The sequence below is a fragment of the Embiotoca jacksoni genome, unplaced genomic scaffold, assembly GCF_022577435.1.
Source record: "Embiotoca jacksoni isolate LCO1_2020_lvr unplaced genomic scaffold, fEmbJac1.0.p SCAF_33, whole genome shotgun sequence".
In the NCBI taxonomy this organism is placed as follows: Eukaryota; Metazoa; Chordata; class Actinopteri; family Embiotocidae; genus Embiotoca; species Embiotoca jacksoni.
The window spans coordinates 2,618,179-2,641,655 of record NW_027185385.1 but is presented as its reverse complement, the minus strand read 5'-3'; the positions used below and the strand labels follow the sequence as shown (position 1 = coordinate 2,641,655).

The window sequence follows — 23,477 nt, the reverse complement described above, 5'->3', positions numbered from 1 at the left end:
ATTCCTCGAGCATTTCCCTTGATACTTTTAGCTGTCCACCCCTTTTTGGATTGGAAAGCCTTTTATGAATCCTTGAAAATGGCACCACTAACCCTCCTCAGACATTCTTCCCTCCTGAGCACTGCTAATTGTTTCTGAGCTCTTCTTGCAACACCGTGTAGTCAGAAGATATTATACTGCAAGATCTGAACACATTTCTTCTGAACTAAATTTGTCATTCAAAAATACAGCGGAAAACTGAAATGTTCAGTATCAACTTATTTATGACTTACCAAATATGTTGAAGAGCAATGTTTCTTAGCATTTACGTTTCTTTCAAAATGTGTTTGCTGTTGTGATTAAGTTGTACAAAAATTAAATTTATAGAAACATATATTAATTAAGACAGTAAGCTTGCAGTTTTTATTTTTTTCTTGATCTCGTTGTAAAGGACCCCTGAGGGTGTAGAGTATTTAATAGTTTGTTCCTTTTTGTGTCTTTTATTCTGGATGTTTTGTCACTCCAGTCGGTGCATTTCTGGTTGCGTTTTTATTTTGAAGGTCTGAAAACCAGAAGTAGGTAGTAAGAAGCAGTACAAAATGAAAAGTCACCAAACTGACGGGAAAAGTGATAAAAACAAGGAAGAAGGTTACAGTTTTGTTAGTTTAGCACCTGGCCGACATGGACACAAGGTTAGTACCTGTTCAGCCTCATTCTGTGGAAAATATTGTTTTTGGGTTGCTAGGGTTTTTCTAGTTTTGTGTCATTAATGAAAGAGCTCAAGCCAACAAACTGCTGTTTCCACTCGAATGCACCGCCACGTGGTTATATGTAGCATGTTAGCGGGAAGGATAGGGAAGATGCTAAACAGTGTTCAATAACGTTTGTTTTTATTTATGTTTTTCTTCATAGCTCTTACAAGAGTAATTCATGGATTCAAGTCCAGTTCAATAAAGATAAATGAACCATCAGTTAAAGACGCCAAACCATCATTCAGCCGGCGATGCTACACTCGTTCCGTATTCTTCTTAAAAAAAAATTTGCAAAAAAACCCCCACCTTGCGGTTGAATGCCTCTGATCACAAGTATATGTCAGTGGCAAATTTTAAGAAATTCCATCAAAGTGTTCTTGAGAAATCACATTCAGAAGAATGGGTCTGATGGATAGAATGGACACAAGGTCATATTGACCTTGACCTTTGAACTTTGACTACCAAAGTCTAATCACTTCATTGTTGAGGCCAAGTGAACGTTTGTTCTAAATTTGAAGACATTCCCTTCAGGTTTTCCCCAGATAGCATACTTACAAGCCTGGGTCAATGTGAGGTGATATGGACCTTGACCTTCGACCTCCAAAATCTTATCAGTTTGAGTTTGAATAAATGTTTGTGCCACATTTGAAGAGATGTTCTCAAGGTGGTCCTGAGATGTCACGTTCACAGTGGGAAATGGATGTGAACTCACAGTGACCATGACCTTTGCCCTTTGACCATCAATCTATTTATCCTTGAGGCCAACTGAGTGATTGTGCCAAGGTTGAAAAAAAATTCCTTTAAGACGTTCAAAATATGTTACTTTCACGAGAAGGGGAAGACAGACAACCCTAAAACATAACGCCTACGGCTACGGCTTTTATGGAGGCATAAAAACCTGAGTCAGCTTGTCAAAAATTTGCCGTATAAAAAAATATAAGCTCTACGTTAGGCAGAGTTGCTATTTTGGATAATTAGTGTGATCCTTATTTCTCCCTTTTGGGAAACAGATTTTTCTACAGTGACACGTTAATTCCTTAAACTTGAGGATATTCTTTGACATTTTCTACCTGAAAAAACATTCCCAATTTTAGTCCGGAGCAACTTCTCAATTATATAAACAATCGTGGACACGAGACACTTTGGAGAATTGTGAAGTACAATAAGTCTCCTTGGCCCCATTACATTCAACTTCCACATATTCAAAACTGTAATCGAGAGGGTAAAAAAAAAAACATAACGCAATGAGTCAGTGACACTGATTGAACCCGTTCTAAAAATTATCAACTGCAACTCACTGCACAACAATGTTACATCCCTTTTAGTCACCGTAGCAACAGGCAACCTCTTCACTGACTGTACCACAATCTGCAACCTTTAAGAAATGGCATTACCAAGATTATTATTATTATTTTTAATGAATCATGTTCAGAACATGGACAATGTGCATCCTCTGAGTTTTGACATAATTAATAACCTGACTTTACTCCACACTGCTGGATTATTGACACTACATATATCGCACTAGTTGGTATTATTTTAGTGAAGCGACTGTTGGTCCGGAACTGAGCCACTTGATTAACGGTAAAGCCTGTTAAGTAGCACACTGCGAGTTAGTAACAGATAATCTGAGGCAGCCAATCCAAGCCGGTGATTAAATGTATTCTACAGCCACTGGATGAATGATGAGAAGGACGTTTTGCTGTGTTTGTACTGAAGACCAAAGTGAACTGAACGTAAACAGGAAGCCGGGTCACCTATTCCTGGAACAACTCTAAAGTTTATTCTCATAATAACGCCACACAATGTCCAAAGAATCAGGATCTCAGTTGCCCTTCTATTCATGAAGCACACAGCAGGAATGTGTCGGTGTCAGTTGTGTTCTCACCTACTGGAAAGACCCCGTTTGGTTGAGAGGAGGGGTGACGCCTGGGCAGAGCGAGCAGGAGCCGTGATAGAAACCTGCTCAACAAGCCTACTCGCTCACTGAATTCTCCAGACAATGACAGGCTCAATCAGACATGAACATCTGTACTACATGTGTGAAAGCACTATAGGATTATAATATATAAATGCAAAGGTCAAGAAACCAACTTACCCACAGTGTCACTGTTAGCATGTTATTCATCATCTTCATCCCACTGTCATAGTTTAGTGTGTTGGCAAGCAAACGTTTGCTTAATTCAGTACAACTGATGGAAATGTCATCAGTTTTTCAGGTATTTGATCATCAAACTAAGTAGAGTAAAAGTGATCGGGGGAGGAAACATGATGATGTGAAATAAATTACATGGGAATACATGTTATAGTTGTTCAATTATTCCAGTCAAAACCACAAAGGTCAATTTTATGGAGGCTTTACAGAGAGGTGAGGAAAAGACCAGGTGGTGAAAGGAACAGGTGCACGGCAGTGGAAACAATAGCAAGTTACTGCGACCACGTACGAGTAGAAGTTTGCAGTTGACACACTTCATGGAGGCGATCAGGGCAGCACTCTTAGTGTCTTTCCATTTGTTGAAACCCTGTTATAGCACTGTAGAGTCAGGATCACAGTCATTAGTTTACATCATACGTATGTGTTTAAGATGCAATGATCCATCCAGCAGATGTTGAGATATTATTTGAGTGGATAGTTGAAACTTTTGACAAAGGGATTCCTAAAGTCAGTAGAATTCATCCTGTGGACACCATAAATATCTGAACAATATTCCAGAAACTAGTTCAATAGTTGTTGATGGCAGCATGAGACTGACACCAACAACTGAAGAGAGCTGTGAAATGCTACAATCAGCCTCTCATCCATTTTTCATTTGCCCAGCAGAATGATTATTTATGAAACCAAATCAAATAACCTGGGGAAACATGAAAGATCAGATCTGATTGGCCAACAGCCGCTGGTGATGAAAACTCAACTGTGGACAGTTTTTCCTCCTAAACATGCTGACCATCTTCACTTCTGCCACGTTTCAATGATTGCTCAGTTCTTTATGACATAAAAGAAGACATTATAGTGAACACGAGAATGCTTATAAACATGAATGTGTCCTAATTGTAATTTTTAAATCTAATATTAAAGAAATTCTGATTATTAATCCACCGTACATGTAAATATAAATTAAATTCACTTATTAGTTCATCAAATAAATTGCCAATGTGGCACTTGTGACTAAGATTAACGCTGAGGACGATGGCAGTTTGCATATCTATGTATCGCTGTGTATAATTAGCAGTTTGAGTCCAGGTTAATATCAGCATTCAGTTTGCATCCCAGGATGTTTCCAGCTGTCCAGGGAGACCGACACTAGAGATATGTATTGTAAGGAGGCACAAAGGCAGATATACTTAAAGATATGAACACACACACACACATTTCTACAGCTCCAAACACACACACACACACACACACACACACACACACACACACACACACACACACACACACACACACACACACACACACAGATGACCCTCCTGGCCTCACACTATCTCTGTTCTCCCAATTAAGCAGCTGCTTGCGTCGTCCTCTCGTCTTTCTCTCGCAGTGATTACAGCTGATGAGCGGCTGGTAGTTTTGCGGCTCGAGGACAGAGACAACACATTCCTCTCCCCAGCAGTCCCACCGCTGTGCCTCTCTTTAATTATCCTGCATGGGACGGCACTCTCAGTTATCAGATGATGAGCTCTGCCTCGGTCTCTGGCCTTGAGATCCCTGTGAACCACTTCTACGTCTCTGTGCGTGTGCGTGTGCATGTGTGTGTGTGTGTGTGTGTGTGTGTGTGGTAACTCTTGTATTTCTATCTTTGAGAGGACCAGATGTATGCAGCAGTAAGATTTATATAATGTATCAAATGTGAGCACTTTTTTGTTCCTCACTTGAATGAGTTTGGATGATTTCTGTGATTTCTGTGTATATGAGGAGTGATGACAGCGTCGCCGTTGTTCTGGAGGGAAGGTGGGTCACCTGTTGCCTCAAGGTCCCCTAGTGTCTTGACCCGGTAATAGTCTGTGTCAAATGTCCATCACCTTTAATAGTTGTAAGGAGACCTGGGCATTTTAATGTTGATTAATATTTTGTATAATCACCACAGTTTCATCCTCAGTTCCCCCTCAACGCCTGTTGAAAGACTTTAAAGCAGATGTCTGGACTGTGACACAATTTCTGTCTTATTTCTCTCATGTATTATTCATTTTTGTTCTGTTTCTGTGTAAATGTGCTGCTAATGTTGCGCTTGACAAAGAGACGAATAACACAACACTTACATTCAGTTCAGCGAACGGCTATCTCTTGAAACCAGGACGCAAAATGTAGGCCACTCAACTCAGTCATATTTAATTGGAGATTTGTGATTTACAGTGAAAATAAGGCTTTCAATTACTTTTTGAAGTGGATATATGTCTAATTTATTATTTCTCTGCTGAATAATGTTCAATAAGCAGGACTTGTTAGTTAGTTACTTCTAAAAGTGAGCTATCAAATATTCACTCATTGTACAGGACAATCAGGTGAAAGTGAAAACATTTTCCACGTGTTGAGCTGTGACTGTGAGATGGTCGGTGTGTGTCTAAATAATTCAGTGATGAACATAAAAGAGAATGCTGTTCATGTGAATGTATGGTTCATGCTATGAGTTGTTGGAAATGTGTGTGCATGATTAAAACAGAGGAAGTAATCAGTCAGCTTCACCTTTGAATCTTAATGTGAATAAACCCATTATTCAGATATGAAGTGGCTGTGCGGAGGACAACACTGTCACCTCACAGCAACAAGGTTCAGGCTTCAAACCTGCTGGTCTGTTCTAGTCTTTATGTGGAGTTTTTAGGTTGTAGGTGTGAATGTGAGCCTGGATGGTTGTCTGTCACACTGTGTTGGGCCTATGATGGACTGGCGACCTGCCCAGGTGTATCCTGTCTTCCACCCAATGTATGCAGGGATACCCCCCCCCCCCCCCCCCCCCCCCCCCCCAATGACCTCTCCAGGTTAATGTGTGTATAGGGGATGGATTTTTCTTTTTCTTAAACAAACAAGGTTGAGGCCAATACTCCAACATGGGTGACTGAGTGATCAAAGTTACACCATTGGTCAGCGTGACTGACCAATGAAGTTACCATTGGTCAGATGAATAGAATCAGTTTCTGCATCCATTTCAAATCAAAGGCCTTGATTTCAAGTTAAAAGCCCTCTAGCTTTCCATACAGGGTCCAGACATATATTAAGTTTAGACCCCGTCCTGTTGCTAAGAAAGGTGTACTGTATGTGCACATCCCATTAAGAAAGCAGAGCAACATCTTACAGATAGGCAGACCAACAGATCTGTTAGAGACACAACTCCCACACTTAAGACTGCAGATGAACCCTTTTTCATTTGCCAGGGAGCTTCACATCAGCTTCATGATGTATACAGGGTAACACAAAAGACATTCACCTCGGTACTTACAACATGTCTTGCAGTTATCATTTGATCAAACTCCAGATCTTGACATTCTTTGCTCCCACTGTAATGACGGAGAACCACTAATCCAAACTGAACAGGATAAGCCGTCCCAGGAGTTGGTTCAGAAGTTTATCTCCATGAGAGAGCATGGCTTGGTGTCTCCACCCAGCCCCCAGAGGAAGCACTCAGCTGCTCCCCATGGGGACATCTTTGCAGCACTGTACTACTTCTGACTCTTGACCATCCAGATTATATTGTCCCTCCTGTTTCTCTCCTCTCCGTCTTCCATCGTTCTCGTCCTGTCATCTTCCCGTTTCTTCGTCCTTTTTCTTTAATGAGCCTGCTGTGAAGGGAGATTTTTTTTGCTTTAAGTCAGATGTTATGAACAGATGTATCTGAAATTCTGATGTAGATAGAAACCTCTCTTACCTCTGACATTCTCCTTTTCCATCTACGTACTGTATCTACAGTAGCTCGCAGGCTGCAGCAGTTTACCCCAAGAAGCTGATAACACTCTCAGAGGAAGCGACCGACCCACTCCACCCATCTTTTTAGCATGAAAGATGCTAGTTAAGGTCACGCTCATCAAAGGCTGCTTGGGTGCTGTTTCATGTACAGTGAGGCCTGTAGAAGTAAACAGGCTCAGTCTGAAGTGTTTCCTGTAATTAGGTGATTAGCACATACAGAAACTATTTTCATCAAGGCAAAGATACACTCGGCTCGGAGGTTCAACTAATTTTTGTATCGCTGATATGTTGGCTGATGTCCCATCTCATCATCTGTGCTTTTCTGAGAGTCCTTAACTACATACAGTACATGTTTCTGAGACTGTTCTCAGAACACCTAATTCAACAAATGACTTTTTTTTTTTTTTTTTTTGGTGTAGTTTTACTGACGCACTCAGTAACAATGAAACCGCCTGTTTTCATTATCAGTTACACTTTACGTTTTCCTATGAAGAAATTTACAGTTTACAGTCATAAGCTAACACTGGTGGAGTTTCAGTGGAATTGTGCGTAATGACCTGAGCTGTTAAACAGAACTGTTGTAGACACATTTTTACCAACAGCTCCCATAAAACTAGCAAACTCGAAACCTAACATATGGAATAATATATAATAAAATGCAATGCAATACAATACAATACACTAAATGTATTGAAATAAAAAAACAATACTAGTTGTTTTAGGTTGTTAGGTGAGGTCAAGTTGGTTATATGTAATTTTGCACAAATTGATAATTATCTCTCAATAATTATAAACAATATGTTAATGACTAAATAATTCATTGTTACTGAGAGTGTCAGCTAGCACTGATGCTGCACGCTTTGCTTGGACATTTAAGATTCAAGCTTGTTAGCTTTTATCACTGTGTGTGTGTGTGTTTATTGTGTCTATTATGACTAAAATTAGTTGCTACTTTGTTTATGTAGTAAATCAAATTCAATTTCCAAGGTGATCCTTAAAATGTATTTAATTTCAGAAATCAATCAGAAATGATCTTCAGCAAAGGCTAGCTGTGACTGCACTCAGGCGAGCCGATGGAGGGCCGTCTGTGCAGTCTTTGGTGTGTTTGTTTTTGGTAGTGAAATGCTACTTTTGCCCCCATACATTCCCTACACCTTATGCATTTTTAACTTTGTTTCAATTTATTAAAATTTCCGTTTCATTTATACAGAGCCAAATCACAACATTAAGTTATTGCAGGGAACTTTAGTCAGGACCTGACAGTAGCTCGAAGAGAAACCCAACAATTCCCCCTCGAGCAGTTGCGACAGCGGGGAGGAAAATCTTCCTTTTAACAGGAATAAACTTCTGAGTCCGGGTGGGGAGTCATCTGCCTCCACCTTATTAATGCCACCAACATTTACCAAATTAAAATGTAGCTTTAAGCCTGTAGTCCTGTCTCCATCATATCCATCCTTCATGGAGGTTTTTCTGCATACAGTGAAGTCCTCACCTTCCTATTAAGGCAGGAAGATGAATAAAGTCCTGTCCAGCTAACCATGAAACACCTTGTTATATCAGACTCAGTCAAATCCCCCCAATAGCTCCTGTGAGACGCATCCAGACCTCATTACTCCCTCCAGTGAGCTTGTTCCCATCTGTCCAGCCATCAGTCACCATGGAATATTTAAAGCCAATCGTCATGAAGCCTGAAGAGTGGATTTCAGACCTGCCAAAGTGGGAAAGATTAAGCCTCTATGACCAAATTAAGAGTGAAGAGTGAAAGTTATGAATGTGATTCTCGTGGTTCATTTCTCAATTTGTTCCCCCATTTTCCATCTCTCCAAAAATGAATTAATCTTTTTCCAGCGGTGGGCTGCACTCATTGGAATCAGGGAGGATTTCTGTCAGGAAATCTTTTTAAAGCTGCACTTGGCAATATTTTTATGGAAAACAAAATACACCCATGTGATCAGGCTAAATCATGAAGAGCAGACACTAATGAAACGTTGGTATCTGGGTGAGTCCTGCTGATCAGTCTTTTATGAACACTACAGGGGGAAAATTGCAACAACAATTTGATTTTCCACAAAAGTGAGTAAGCACAATTAGAGCTTGACTCAACTTACATCATTTTTTTTGCCCTCAGTGTTACAAGCCCTCTAGTTCTTATATAACCGTTGCTGCCAGTCAAGGAGCCTAAATATTATGGTCTTGTTCACAGTGAGGGTAAAATAAAGGGCGAGACAAACAGCTTGATTGGTGCAGCGTTCTGAGAAACACAGGAGAAGAAGGAGATGAGCCTGAAGACAAAACTTCCAATTTACCACTCTCGGTCGACATTCCAACGCTCACCTCTGGTCGAGAGCTTCGTGTAGTGACTGAAACAATAAGATCGTGAATACAAGCGGGCAAAATGAGTTTCCCAATTTCAGGTGGTTTGGGCATCTGATTTGGATGCAGCTTCCACTGGAAGTCCAACTGATAGCAGAGCCAGGGGTCAACCCACAACATGCTGGAGAGAATAGATATCTCATTTGGCCAGAAGTAAGTGGAAAATGTTGCTGGGGTTGGAGAAGTCTGGAATAACTTGCTTAGCCTGTTGCCATCACAACCCAAGTTCAGAAAAACAGCAGAAAATAGATGGAAGGATTTGTATTTGTGACTCTCATGGTGGTGTGTTGAATATGAAGGTCAGGTCAAGGTTAGGTGGTTCATGTTGTTGAAATCCCACATAAATAAAAGGCGCACACAGCAGAGTTGTCTTTAGTCCATTTATTAAAGTTTGCAAGTGTTTCTAAAAGGTATGGATTCAATGACATAGAGCTTTTGCATAGGTGTGTGTGTGTGTGTGGGGGGGGGGGGGGGGTTACACAGGGAGTATACAACATCTAATCTTGCAGTATGTTACATTTATAAAAGATGTCATTTCCTTCTACGTTAGCAGAAAGGATCAGTCTAAATGTTTGGACAGATCTACTCAACTCCTCGTCTTTATACTAAACACAACTAGACACTAAACACTAGAGGTCGGCTCCAAAAAGCCTCCGGCTCCATAGACTCCCATTCAACTTCTCTCATCAAATCCAAAGTGAATAAAATGTGTCCATCAGTTCTCTCGGTGTTGTTAGCTAAAGTCACTCCTTCTTATTAGTTTTCTGGAGGTCCATCTGAAAATAATCCCTCATTCATTAGAAAAGAAGATTCAAAAAGACCTGTTTTTGGGGGCGTGTCTGTTTGATTGACAGGCCTGTGGTGCAGTCAGGTTACAGCTATCGGTGGGCGGGACGTAGTATCGTCAAGGTTTCCAATCAGATCGGTCAGATCCACCGCTGGCTCCTCCCCCAGCTCGTCCAAATATGGTCACTTCCTGCTCCAAACCGCTCCGAACTCTCAAGATGGTGACGGACAGAATCTGAACTGGAGGATTCATAACGTTCACAAACCAAAGATGACATCACTGATGGTTGATGACATCACTGATGGTTGCTGCTTGATTTACACTCCGTTAACACAGCTAATAAAGCTAAATTGTCGTTCTGAGACTGCGTTTCTGCCACATGGACTGTTCACCTGCATGGAACCGAAGCCGGCCCATCTGATCGGTCCATGCGTCCACTACCAGGAGGATATTCTGTTGCCTACAGACCGCATTTAAATGCAGATATCTGCCTGGAGAAATCATTTTTGGTGTTTTGTTTCTCGTTGTAGAGATTTTTTTTTTTCCGGTTCCATCCATTCATCCCTCTCGTAGAGACGAGACCCACAGCAGCCTCTCACTTACAGGCTTAAGGAAACCGTCCGTGAGCTGCTCCACAGTGACTCATTGCGTTTATGTTTAAGCCTCTTTATGTCATCTCTACATGTCCACTGATCCAACTAGCATCCATCAGTCAGCACCTCTGAAGACAACAAGTCTGCCTCTCACTGCTGCAGCAAATCTTCTTAAGGTCTAAAGAGCAATTGACACAATGAGTCTCTTCTTGTTGGCCATCTCTTGTCCTTCTTTTCTCCTTCGATACGTATTCTCTCATCAGTGTCACTAACCTTCTCCACTGTGACAGAGAAACTGATACCACACCTCTTCTCGGTCCAGATCTCTTTACATTGTGCATTGCTGCGGTTCTAGTTACACTTGTACAAATTAAAACTGCAGAAGGCAGAAAGTGTAAGAGGTGTGCATTAGATAACATCAAGTCATTCCTTCTGTATTTATTTATACGATTTTTTTGTTCTTACATTAGAGGTAAAATATAGTTTCTCCTTATCTTGTTCCAAAAATCTTCTTCATCCAAGATGTTATTTGTAAATCTGAGTTGACGTCTTGTTAAAGCTGGAAATATATGAAAAATGAAGCTCACAATGAGATACCACCATAATATGAATCCAGCCATAGCGGGTCTTTTATGATAATACTGTTTGTGGTCTGCATTTATAGAGCACTTTATAACCTTAGTGGTCTCAAAGAGCTTTAAACTTTACACACACATTCACACATCATGCAAGGTGCTCGCCTGCCATCAGGAGCCGTTCAGGGTCCAGTGTCCTGCCAAAGGGCACTTCGGCATGGGGACAGAAGGAACCAGGGATTAAACCGCTAACCTTATAATTAGTGGTCATCCCGCTCCACCATCTGAGCCACACATGCAAAAGCAATGTGACAATGTCCACAGTAATGAACCGACAGAGAATCCTTAGCTTTGGAGTGACTTTGACCTCATTGTTTGTCTCTGTGATTTCTGGCCACCACAGACCGATGCTGTTGTTCAGAAAAAGCTCCAAAAGCCGTCACTACCTACTACCTGCTCAGCGACAGATATGAGTTGGAAAGCATATTGTAGCATTTAGCGGGTAAGAGCCAGATATTTTGCTCAGCATCTCAAAAACAGAGAAGAAAGGGAATGAATACTGAACTGACAGTAATCAAATGGACACAACTTGAAACTACTTCAAATGAATGTTAATGTGTCTCTGTGGCTGCTGGATGTGTAGATGTACAGTAAATTGGGAACTGTTTGCTAAAAGCCTAAAAGTTCCTTTAAGCCAAAGACTCACATTCAAAGTGTCCTTGAAAACGTAATACTTTATTTCCTGATTTATATAATCAAGTAAGCTCATGATACTTCATTGTATGTTACACAATTATTTAAGAGGATGTTCAGGGCTGAGGCAACATTAAAGGTGAGGATCCCAAAAATAAAGGAGGCCCAATGATCATGTGTGCACACAATCACACAGACACTCATGCAAACACACGAGGGGTCAGAACCACGGATGCACAGAACCACACAGCACACGAAGGGAGACACCAACCACCTCATAGGCCCTACAGCTTCTAACAAACAAAGGATTAATAAACACAGACATTTACATGAATCACTAACAGTAGCTGTTTGCATGCTGTAGCTTAAACCAGATCAACAAAATATTCTGTGCAAAATAGTGATAATTGGCTTTATTGTGTTTTAACCATCAACAATGAACATGCTACTAGTAATACCACGACTATTGTAACTGCACTGTAACAGGAGCAATATATCAAAAACTTAAATCTGTACGAGTTATACGAGCGCAGATCAAACAAGCAGCACATTTCTGAAATGCAGTTTCACTGACTTTAAAGCAGCAGTGGGCAACTTTGCAAGTTGGTGGCTTCAAATGGTATCAAGCCAGAGTCAACTATTTTAATACCGAGGACTTCAATACCCACAAGTCATGTTTCAAGACATTAGTAGACCCAGTTTCTTCTTTGTAGTGTCGGGCTGGTGCAGAGTAGTGAAGAGGTTCGGCTATCGGCCCTCTCAGGGGAACACTTTTGGATTGGACTTTGCACTTACATTTGATTGCATCACTTCCTGGTCATGGAGAAATAGTTTTTCTCGTGACAACTGTGGCACCCAAACAGTGAATCTAATTAGCTGGTATATAATGCAGTGCAGTGAAGGAGACTAAGGCCGTATGCATGGTGTGTATGTGCGTTAAAAGCTTGGTCTGAAATATCTATTTTTTTGAGAGCAGAGAAGAGTGTTAGTGCATTTAAGTGCTTTGTATAAACTAGATTTCCATCTTTGTGCATTATGTGTTCCCATGTCAATCACACACACATGAATCCCATCAACTTTTAAACATGTACGTACACCTGCCACATTTCTACATGCTTGCTTCCTGATGAACACTCAGTCCCAAGCATACATGCATGTGGCTGATCCAACATGAATTGAGGACACCTTTCCTCAGTGTAGGGTTTGTTAAAAGGAATATCGTTCCTGAGACATGTCTCTGACCTCAACCCTGTCCTCCTGACAGGAACGGTGGGAAGGTTAGAGACGAGAGAGAGAAGCGAACATGGGGAGAAAGTCTGTGAGGGATGCAGAAGAAAACAGTCCACCTGCTGTGTGTGCGTCCTGTTTTATTATTCACTTTCTTTTCACTGTGATGGTGATATCTGATGATGCTATCGGACCGTCTGATTATCTGTGTTACGACTGCTGGGATGGACAGACGGGTAAAACACAGGATGTACTCTTTCTGTTGACTAATAACAAGATTCAAAGCACCTTCATTTGTCACCAGCAGAGAAAGCCTGAAATTACAGTAAACATAAATTACGCACAGTCATCCTCTTTCATATGAGTACAGTCACACACTTGAACTTGAATGGATGTTCATCATCTCTCTTGACACATCAAACAATTATTATGTGGAACATCCAATAAATGTATAAATAAGAGCAGGCGCTTTTTGTTTGTGCCTGTGAGTTTCAGATGTGTCTCAGCTCTCTGCTGCCCCTCTCTGGCCATAAATGCACACTACAGTTCACCTTGACAACGAGCCCATCAGTCCAGCTGTCACCTCACTCTGCCACTTTACAGACTCAGGTGAATTTGAATTCAAAAGATGCCAAACCTAGTTATCAGTTTAGTGTTTATATTTTCATTTTGCCCTGATAGGCTCAATCTAGAGCATAAATTCCACAATGATCAACCAGTAATGCACCAACAACAAAGAAGGAGATGATTGTATGTTCACATCTTTTACAGTGACGTAGCAAGTATTGAGATCCTGAAGTAAAAGTAATAATGCTACACTGTCAAACACTTTATCAAACATAAAAATCCTGCATTAAAGTGTAAACTGGGTTCCAGTCAAAAAATGAAAGCATCTTAAAAATTGAAGTATTCGTTGCAGAAATTGTCCCCTGTAATATTACACATTATATGTATGCTGTGCAGAAAAAGTTCAACAGGAAGAAACCTCCCAACAGAACCAGACTCTGAAGTGGGCAGTCGGGATGAGGGGAGAGCAGAGAGAGAAAAGAGCAGCATAGAGAGACGTAGCACTGTAGCGCTCATCTGGTCGCTGGCCTGATGACACATATCACCACAGGAGATGTAACTTTGTGGACTTTACCTTCACATATCGAGGATGTTCTCCAAACTCTGGCTGGTAGAAACTTTAATAAAGAACCTGTCGGGATAAATGGGCTTCACGGAGTTTCTAGCTGTTTCATAGATTCCCTCTCAAGAAAACAAGAGTTGAGTTTGGATGTGAATGCTGTCAAGATCATAACTTACCCACTTATATGTGTCTGAGACATTTTTACATGACATATTAAGTGTCAAAATAGAGATCCAGAGCAGTTTACAGCAGGTACTATGACAAAACCCTGATCTGTTTTGTTTCTTCTCCCTCCCTCCATCCAGGCATACGGGCCCAGATCCAGATGCCCCAGACCAGTATGGATGTGATCAAGGGTCAGATGGTGGTGCTGAGGGCCTCGTACAACTCGGACACCAGCAGTGACCTGAGCACCATCATCTGGAACTTTGTCTCTAACAACACCCAGCTGGTAAGGAAAGCCATCACGAACAGCCATATATGGAAAATATGAAATATAGAAATATTTGAGTTGACACCTTCCCAGCAGTCATCTGTAGTTGCAGTATCTGGGATTACAGTTATGAGGGATGTTTGCCTGTTCTTGCTGTTAATCTGGCAAAGCTCTTTCTTTTTAAACCCTTAGAAATTAATCCAAGACAAAAAAAGTGTGTGGGTGTGGGTTAATTTTGTATATTAGCAATTGTGTGTATTTTTCTTTGTTTTGAAATGAACACAAGAAAACAAAATTCACATCAGATTTTTATGAAATTGTTGTGTTAAATAAAACAGGAGTTTTGTCTAATAAGCCCGGCTGAACGGCCCGCTCCTCCTCCTTTTACACATCATCTAGAGACCTGGCTGTAACCCGGTTTACGTATCTGTCTTGGTCGGATTATTGGGCTGTGCAGATGGATGACCCACAAAGAGGATCACAATCAAATAGAAAAGAGGGGAAAGAGAACACAGAGAGCTGGAAAAGACAGGGGGGGGGGGGGGGGGGGGGGGGGCATCCAGGGGCTCTCTTTGCTTTACTGTTATTTGTAGCCAAAAATATGAATAAAAAGGATAAACTCTCACTACCTCAGAGCCAAACTAGCTGCCTTGATCTCTGCAAAGAGTTTTATTTATTACAGTGACGCACAGCCATGACTTTGGTGCATCGTCGAGCAGTGACGTAAGTGAGCTGCACGTTAACCAGTTATTGAAGGTGAAAAGTCTTCTTCTAGTTACTCTAAAGCTCTGTATACATGGACCAGGTCAGAAGTGAGGATTTACTCCTGCCCGACCTTATTGTAGAACCACGGCATGATTATTTGAACCCTCTCCCCCCTGAAGGTCCCTGGACCAGGCTGTATCTGTCATTAAAACCCAACCTCAAACCATGTGTCCAGAGTTGCAGAGTGTGGCCCATTGAATAGAAAGGCTGCCGAATACCGCACTGACCAAAATCCATACAGTCTAATGTTGTTCCCTTTGGTCCTACAATTGTGGAGCTGTTGCTGACTGAATTTGGGAATATTTGTTCTCGTGGAAAAAAAATATTTTAGGGTTTAAATAAGTGACAGTTCAGTGGACAAGCAGGTACAGTATGTCTGAATTTGACTTGACTTTGCTTGAAAAAACATCTGATTTGCATCAACTGTTGGTATTTAGGGATCTAATTACTGCAGCTTGTTTCTGTAACTATTCAAATTTAGAAGTAGAATATCTTTTGCACTTTGCATTTATGTACGTACCAGTCTGCATACCAGTTTCTGACTTTTTTTTTTTCTGCCTTGTGTTCTGACAGCGCAGTCTCACAGTCACAGCACATCTTACAAAAATCCAACTTTGAACTGGTGGTACAATAGACATTTTTAAACCACAGGCTAATGGAAATAGACCATGCATCACATGATTCTGTGAGAAGACCTTACCAGTGGAAAACTAAAATAGTGTTTGTGTAGCTCTGTTTACTTTGTAATGCTTTTCGCCAAATGTTCAAAAAATGCTAAGCAATCATGATTTTCTGAGCAAGAGTTGTTGGGATTACTAATCCCTCACATCCTTTTGACCTGGGATGATGTCCAAACCCAATCATGATGACATGCATCTCAATGACACTGTTTCCTATGTGCACAAATGTAGACAGTTGTCATTGTTGAACCGTGCGTGTTTCTGTTTATCTGGAGAAAAAAGATATACATCTCAAAATGTTATATTTCCTGTTTTCACTCGATCTGACGCTGCCTTCCTGTCCTGCTGTCCAGATCATCTCCTACACCAAAGGCTCCAAGAGCGTGGGCAGCTCCCAGTTCAAGGGCCGCGTGGGTTTCATCAGTAACATGCCCTCACGTGACGTGTCGTTGTACATCAACAACACGCAGGAGTCGGACTCAGGACGTTACCTCTGTCAGATCATCATTCCTGAAAATCCTGGTCTCACTGCTGAGCTCAGTCTGGATGTGAAGGGTGATAAAAAAAAACATAGTTTATTTCACACTAAGAAAGAGCGATTTCATTTTACATTTTGTTGGAAAAACTAACATGATAAACGTGTTAAAATCCTCTCCTCAGTCCCTCCTGCTGTTCCGAAGTGCTCTCTATCAGGGAAGCCGGTGCTGAAAGGAAATGTGACCCTGAGCTGCAAGTCCAGCTCAGGGAAACCCATCCCTCTGTACAAGTGGAGGAAAACCAGCCCCACCTCGGAGGTCTTCTTCTCACCCATGCTCAGTGAGTGCACAAAGGATGCCTCTCTTTATCATTGACTTTATTCAAATTCTCGAATGAGTGTTTGCTGATGTTGTTAGAAAATGTAGTTTGTGCTCTTTCTTTTGACATGGTCATTCTTTTGTTTTGTTTGTTTGGTACAATTGAAACCTATTGCTTACAGCTTCATTCAAAATAGAACAGTAACAGGCTCCATAACAGCAGTAGGAATTGTCAATATTACCTTCAGTCAGCTGACAGGAAGCTTACTACGACCTAATTAAATAGTACATTGCATTCAAATAGCTTTTATATTTATAAACTACTCCTTTAATATTGAACTGAATATGTTACCAGTCTATTAAAATGCACCACCAAAATAGTGAAATAGTGAATCAGGACATAGAGAAAGATGCATTTCACTAACATCACGTCATATATGGAACAATCTGGAAACTGATATAAAACTGTGATACAACTGCAAGGGTTAAAGAACATGTTTAATGTAGTCATAGTTGATGACAAACAAATAATATTAAATGAGATTTAAATCCTGTTTTATACATATGATAATGATATTCTGTCTTTCTCCAGATGATATCTATCATACATAAATGAACCATGAACGTTCATGAGTGCAAAGAAATGTGACATCTTCTTTTCTTTTTATGAGTTAAAACGAGTGGATATAATTCAGCCTCCACCTTTCCACTGTTCAAAGACACTGCTTCACTTTGTTAATTAATATTAGAAATTGTAAGTCGAATAGTTTCTTCTATGCGTGTTAAACAGAGCTTCAAACCCAAACAATTAACAATTTTAAGATTCAGCATTTTCCGCAGCCCAGTTTTTTTCTATCCAGCATCTCCAAAACAGAGGTCTTTACTCTTAAATTATTGATAGTAAATTAACTTAAAATCCATGAAATATTTAGCATTTTGCTAAAAGTTGCAGACTCAATTTCTCTCATTTGACTAATTTATAAATAGATTCATCATTGCAGCTTTAATGTTTGTCTAATAAAAGACTTTCTATATTTGCAAACAGTGTAAATATGGTTTGTTGAATATATTTTCTTATGGACTGAAATAAACCACTGAAATGATGAAAAGGAATCAGTCACGGTCAGTGGCTTCACTAGTCGTATTTTCCATAACTGCTTTTTATCCTCTATACTCCATGTTAATGTGAATGACATCACAGAAAACACCAAACATTATTTTCGTATATGCTGAAGAGTGGAATTCTTAATAATACATAAATTGAGTCTATTTATAATGTCTGAAGTCCAAAGTTTTAAATCAATGGATGCATCTGCACATATACACAGCCAATAATGTGTATGCGTGCGCGGCTGACCGTCGTCCTTCTCCGTGTTCACTCTGTTTCAGACGAGAAGACCGGCACTCTGAAGCTGAGCAACCTGAGCAGCAACATGTCCGGGAAGTACGTGTGCACAGCCAGCAACACCGCTGGATCGGAGAGCTGCTTCATCAACCTGGAGATCGTCACCTGTATGTAGCGCACAGCAGTACAAGCACCGTCATATATAGACGAAAATCAAACTTGTTTTTAGTTGTTAATTAACACAGTATCACGGCAAAGCTTGAAACAGACACGCCCGTCCACATGCTTTGGCCTCCTTAGGTGTGACACTTTCACATTTTGTAAGCATGAAACACACACGCACATAACAGTAACATAACGAAGGATCATGTGGCCAAGCACTCCGTTTTTTTGTTTCCTGACCCCAACCATGTTGTTGTTTTTTATAGCCCCAACTATGTTGTTGTTTTTTATAGCCCCAACTATGTTGTTGTTTTTTATAGCCCCAACTATGTTGTTGTTTTTTATAGCCCCAACTATGTTGTTGTTGTAACCTCAACCGTGTTGTTGTTTTTTTGTAACCACTACAGGAAAACGCGAAACTGTCACGGCTAGAGAGGCCAAAGTGTGTCTATTTCACGTTTTGATACCGAGTTGCATTAAGCTGTAGTTCTTTGATGATTTCCTGATTTTGAAAGAATCCAACGTGTTGCTGTGTAGACACATTCTCTGTTTACATGTAATCATTGTTTGTCCCATGATTCCAGCCACCAATGTGGGGATGATTGTTGGTGCCACAGTGGGCTCAGTGGTCGGCTTCATCTTCCTCCTCCTCGTCTGCCTTGTTTTCCTGGTGAAGAGGCGGAGAGACAATGAGGACGACATGGCCAATGAAATCAAGTGAGTTCATTTTTTTGTATTTAAAAAAATCTTCCAAAAAAAGTGACTGAAGGAGGTGTTTTCTGTTATACTATTTAAATGTTGTGACATGACAACTTTTAAAGCAGAATGAGTCTGAACAGAGATGCTTATACTTTGATAGCTGGCTGCCATTTTCCAAAGTGAGTCATTTTTTATAAGCCATCATGATTTCACAGGTTTTAAGTCTTGCACAGACTGCAAATCAAAGCTGAATATATGATTGTTTAGGTCCCTGTAGTCATTTCTTTGGGGTGTAAACAAATGCAAAACCATTATGAACACATAATGTGCTCTGAAGAGATGCAAACATCATTTGAATTTCTTCATTAATTCGTGTCTGTGGAGGCTGAATCTCTGCTGAGAATCAGCTGGGAAATGAGAGAGGAAAGACACTCCTTTCAAATGAGGCTCTTGGAATATAATAATATGAATCATAAGATCCGGATTTATTCAGTATCAGCAGTAATCCACATGGCAGAGTGAAGAGGAACTGTTTGCAGCCGAAGTAAGATGTCAGGGAATAGAGGAGAGGCTAAAAACTAGTATTGATAGTTTGAAGTTGACTTTCAGAGAGGCTCATCTCCACTTTAGTTTACTGTGTGTGTAGTTCCTCTCACAGTGTGTAAACATGAGCAGCGGCTCACAGAAGCTTATCGTTAACCCCCGTGTCCTCCTGTCCTGCTGTCCTCCAGGGAGGACGCTCAGGCTCCCAAGCGTGTGTCCTGGGCGAAGAGCGGCATGGGTTCTGACATCATCTCCAAGAATGGCACCCTGTCCTCCATTGCGTCCAGCCCCCACCACAAAGAGCCCTCCCTCCACCACAGCAACCACCACCACCACTTGCAGCAGTACCCCCAGCGGCCCCCCTCAGACACCGCGTCCATCATCACGGCCACAGGGAGCACGGCCGGCTACAGGTCGTCCCGCCACCACGGGGCCTCCACCCCCACCCATTACAGCTACAACAACAACAGCACCCTGCCGCGCGGACACCCCGCCTCCTCCGACGCCAGCACCAACGGGGGCTCCTTGCCGGGGCCGGAGCGCTACACCCAGCTGCCCCAGGCCCAGGTGCTGCCACAGACGTACGGCCAGCCTCAGCTGCAGCTGCAGGCCGCTCCCTCCCCTCCGCCGCTGCCCACCTCCACGATCACAGCCTCCAACATCACCCGCATGGGAGGGGTGCCCATTATGGTGCCTGCACAGAACCAGGCCGGGTCTCTGGTCTAACAGTGGAGTACTGTCCCTTTACACTTTCACAAAGGGTCAGCGGCCGATTTCTTTTTAAAGGAAAAGCTCTGCTTTGTTACTATTTCGCAAATACAGTCGATGAAAAGGTCACTGACTGACTCTTGCTTTCGAGCCAAGAAGCTTTCATGACGAGACTTTCAGACACACTGTTTACCTGCTTTAAGTATACTTAAGTCTTTTATATTCTGTATGCATTGTATAGATATGATTTTTATACATATGTCCAGTATCTTCTTTTCTACTTTATCAATGCATTTTTAATGTTATTATTATTTTTTTTTTTCATATTTAGCGTTTAAAAGTATTATCTACCCAGTTTTTTTTTTGCCATCCATGACCAGCAGCTGGATATTCATTGGAGGGTTTCATGTGCACACAAGTCTCACCAAGAAATAAGAAGAGGGTGATGTCAGCCTGCTGTTATCCCTCGTTTTTACTGAGAAAACCTACCTGAAGCAAGACTCATCACAAACCAAAAACTGGTTTCAGCACACTCTATCTGTACTGTTCAGAGGGGCTCACAGATAGTGGGTGTAATATATAAAGATCTATGTATTAATGAGTATATTTCTGCTGCACACGTAGGAAAAGATAGAGAAGACAACATTATGTGTATGGCATGATGTATGATAAAGTTTGCCAGTGCAAAGTATCCTAATCCTTTCTTTTGGCTTTACTTCTGTCGAGTTTTCATTTTTTAAAACACTCTTAGATTCAATTCTTAAAACACAGATTAGCAAAAGCTTCTTATAGTATTGAGCACGATTCAGAGCTGCAGTCTTGTGACTGCGCTCATGTGAAAGTCCACTCTTGAGTTGTAATAATTTAAAGTTGCCTGCAGCATTGTAATTGTAAATATGATATTTATTTTGCAGTATAGCATATTGTTGGAAGCAGCCTGAATGGAACATACTGTATGACACAGGCCTGCGACACTGGATACTCAACCAAAGATATGCAGTCTGTGTCGCATTTGTATGTAAACATATTCTCCTTTTTATGTTCTAGCTTGTTTTCTAGTGCAGACAGAAGAAACCAGTAAAATCATCATGACATTTTAATTCACTGCCAAAAGCTTTTCAGACTAAACTTTTACTATTCGATTGACAAAAACATACAGAAATGGGCAAAATAAGACAAAAATACTAATGTGGGGTTGATGCTTAGCTTCAAGGTGCGTGGTTAGTGAGTTTCTTCATATGAAGCAACACTTAAGATAAAATGTTCATCCTGAAAGTTTGGGGAGCAAATTTGCTCATTTAAAATAACCCACAGAATACTAAATCAAATATATGGAGTCTTTCTACTACGAAACTAAATAAGCACTGGATTTTGGCTCCAAAACTATGTTCCATGTATAAAAAGAGAAATATTAGAGCATATTGAATTCAAACTGGACTGGAGGCACTCATCTGCAAAATGCTTTCACTTCTAAAAGAATGTATTTAGACGTCTACAGTAATAAGATATGAACTGAGTTCAATAACATAACATGAAATTTGATGTCAAATCCATTTTCGTAAAAGTTAAGATTTAAATCCCAGCATTACTTTTCATTTTTCATTTTTTTACCCTTCACTTTAAAAAAATACCTGTTATGAGTGAATATCATTTGGATTTGGAAAATAAGTTCCCTCTGCGTTCTGCTGTGATGTCATTACACTGGATCATATGATGGTTGTTTAGGGTTTTGCTTGTGTGCACAGAAATTGTTATATTTAAACAACAATCAATTTAAAACTGGAGGATGTTGAGGGGAAAAATACTGTGAGAGCATCGTGTACAGACCACGTCCTGCCGAAAATAACTTCGGCAGGACAGCGACAGTAAAACATATTTGAACCATGACGCTCTGGTGTTTTTTTTAATTGGAAAGATTTCATGAGGGAGGTTGACTGCAGAGTGGAGAGAAAATCATTAGTATAATTAACAGACTCAGTGTTTGAATTGTACATGACGAATATTAAAATGTATTCAAGACAAGCCTTTATTTTTATACAGTAATGCAGAAGAGCCCATGAACAAAATTTATAAATAGTAAATGTTTTTTTTTTAACTAAAGAAGTGCTCGCTGTCACACTGTTATAAAACAGGATGGATTGTATAACTGATGTGGACAAACTGGTGGCCAAATGTGTGCTTATTTTTACAGAAGGTCTAAACTGTGGACATTAATGTGAAGTGTGCACTTGTATCCTCCATATTTATGTTCATGGAAAATGCCTTGTATGATATTTTCAATTAAAATACAAATGATCAGCTGTGTGTGTTTTCTAAAGTGAAATGATTGTTCTATCAATACATATGATGTTAAAAAGTCAATCAAATCAACATAAATGTGGGGGCCACACTAATGTTGAACACACTGGACACCCCCCCCCCCCTTTAATTTTTCTCGTGTTATTTTGAATTTGTCTATTTTTGTCTATGCATGTTCACTTGCAACTAATATTCTCGTAGATGAATGTATGGTTACAGAGTAAAGCTCACACAGGCAGCTCAGAGATCTTTTGAGCAAGGCAGGGGGGCGTGTCAGTTTAGCAGACAGACAGCACGTGGTAGGAAGCGACGTTGAGCTGATATGCTTGTGTTCGTGTTTCTGTATTTCCAGGTGAGCAAACAAGATAAAAAGATGTACTACAGTAGTGACACAGATGCATAACACGTGTTTAAGAGTAACGGACGATGCTTTGTGCTTATACAAGACGTGTTGGAGTTTGGCAAGTTAAAAGAACTGCTGTGCCGTGTGAAACTGTGCCAAACCCAGCAGTTAGCTAATGTGGAAAAAGTACGGTAACCACCTGCAGCGTGCTAAAATATCTGTTGCGTGAGTGTGTGTTTGATATTTGATGTTTCATTCACACTCAGGTGAATGCGAATGTTTATAGCGTGTAAGTTTAGCAGAAAAACAGCCGGCGGTATGAAGCGACATTAACCTGATGTGCTTGTGTTTCTGTATTTCCAGTAAAGTAAAGTTCAAAACTTATACACGCCTGGAAGTCCCCTTTGTGTGTCCAAGTGTGCAACATAAAGAACCTCAAAACTACTAAGAGAAGAAAAAAACACACTGAAAAAAATAAAAATAAAAATTAGGACAAAGACATGCAAAGTTGTGGAAAAGAGGCACAAACAGACGACAGGACTACAAACAGATATGAACGAGGCACAAAAAAGATGTAATGTGACTTTAAACAGGTGAAAACCAACTGCAAAAGAAGATGCAACTTGATCACCGAGGCACACAACAACCTGACAGATGTAACATGACCACAAAGGGGACCGACACAACTACGAAGAGACAC

At 40.6% G+C, this 23,477-nt stretch overlaps 1 protein-coding gene across 1 annotated transcript in view; it reads left to right on the top strand.

The window, feature by feature from the left end:
* The window catches only part of esama (endothelial cell adhesion molecule a), a 67,433-nt gene extending 44,993 nt beyond the window's left edge, over positions 1 to 22,440 (top strand). Inside the window, exons 2-7 of the mRNA XM_069165129.1 lie at positions 14,313 to 14,458; positions 16,239 to 16,440; positions 16,546 to 16,701; positions 18,069 to 18,191; positions 18,771 to 18,903; positions 19,617 to 22,440. Coding sequence (XP_069021230.1) covers positions 14,313 to 14,458; positions 16,239 to 16,440; positions 16,546 to 16,701; positions 18,069 to 18,191; positions 18,771 to 18,903; positions 19,617 to 20,154 — 1,298 coding nt within the window. The 3' untranslated portion in view covers positions 20,155 to 22,440. The remainder of the gene's footprint in view (positions 1 to 14,312; positions 14,459 to 16,238; positions 16,441 to 16,545; positions 16,702 to 18,068; positions 18,192 to 18,770; positions 18,904 to 19,616) is intronic.
* The last annotated feature ends 1,037 nt before the right edge of the window (positions 22,441 to 23,477 follow it).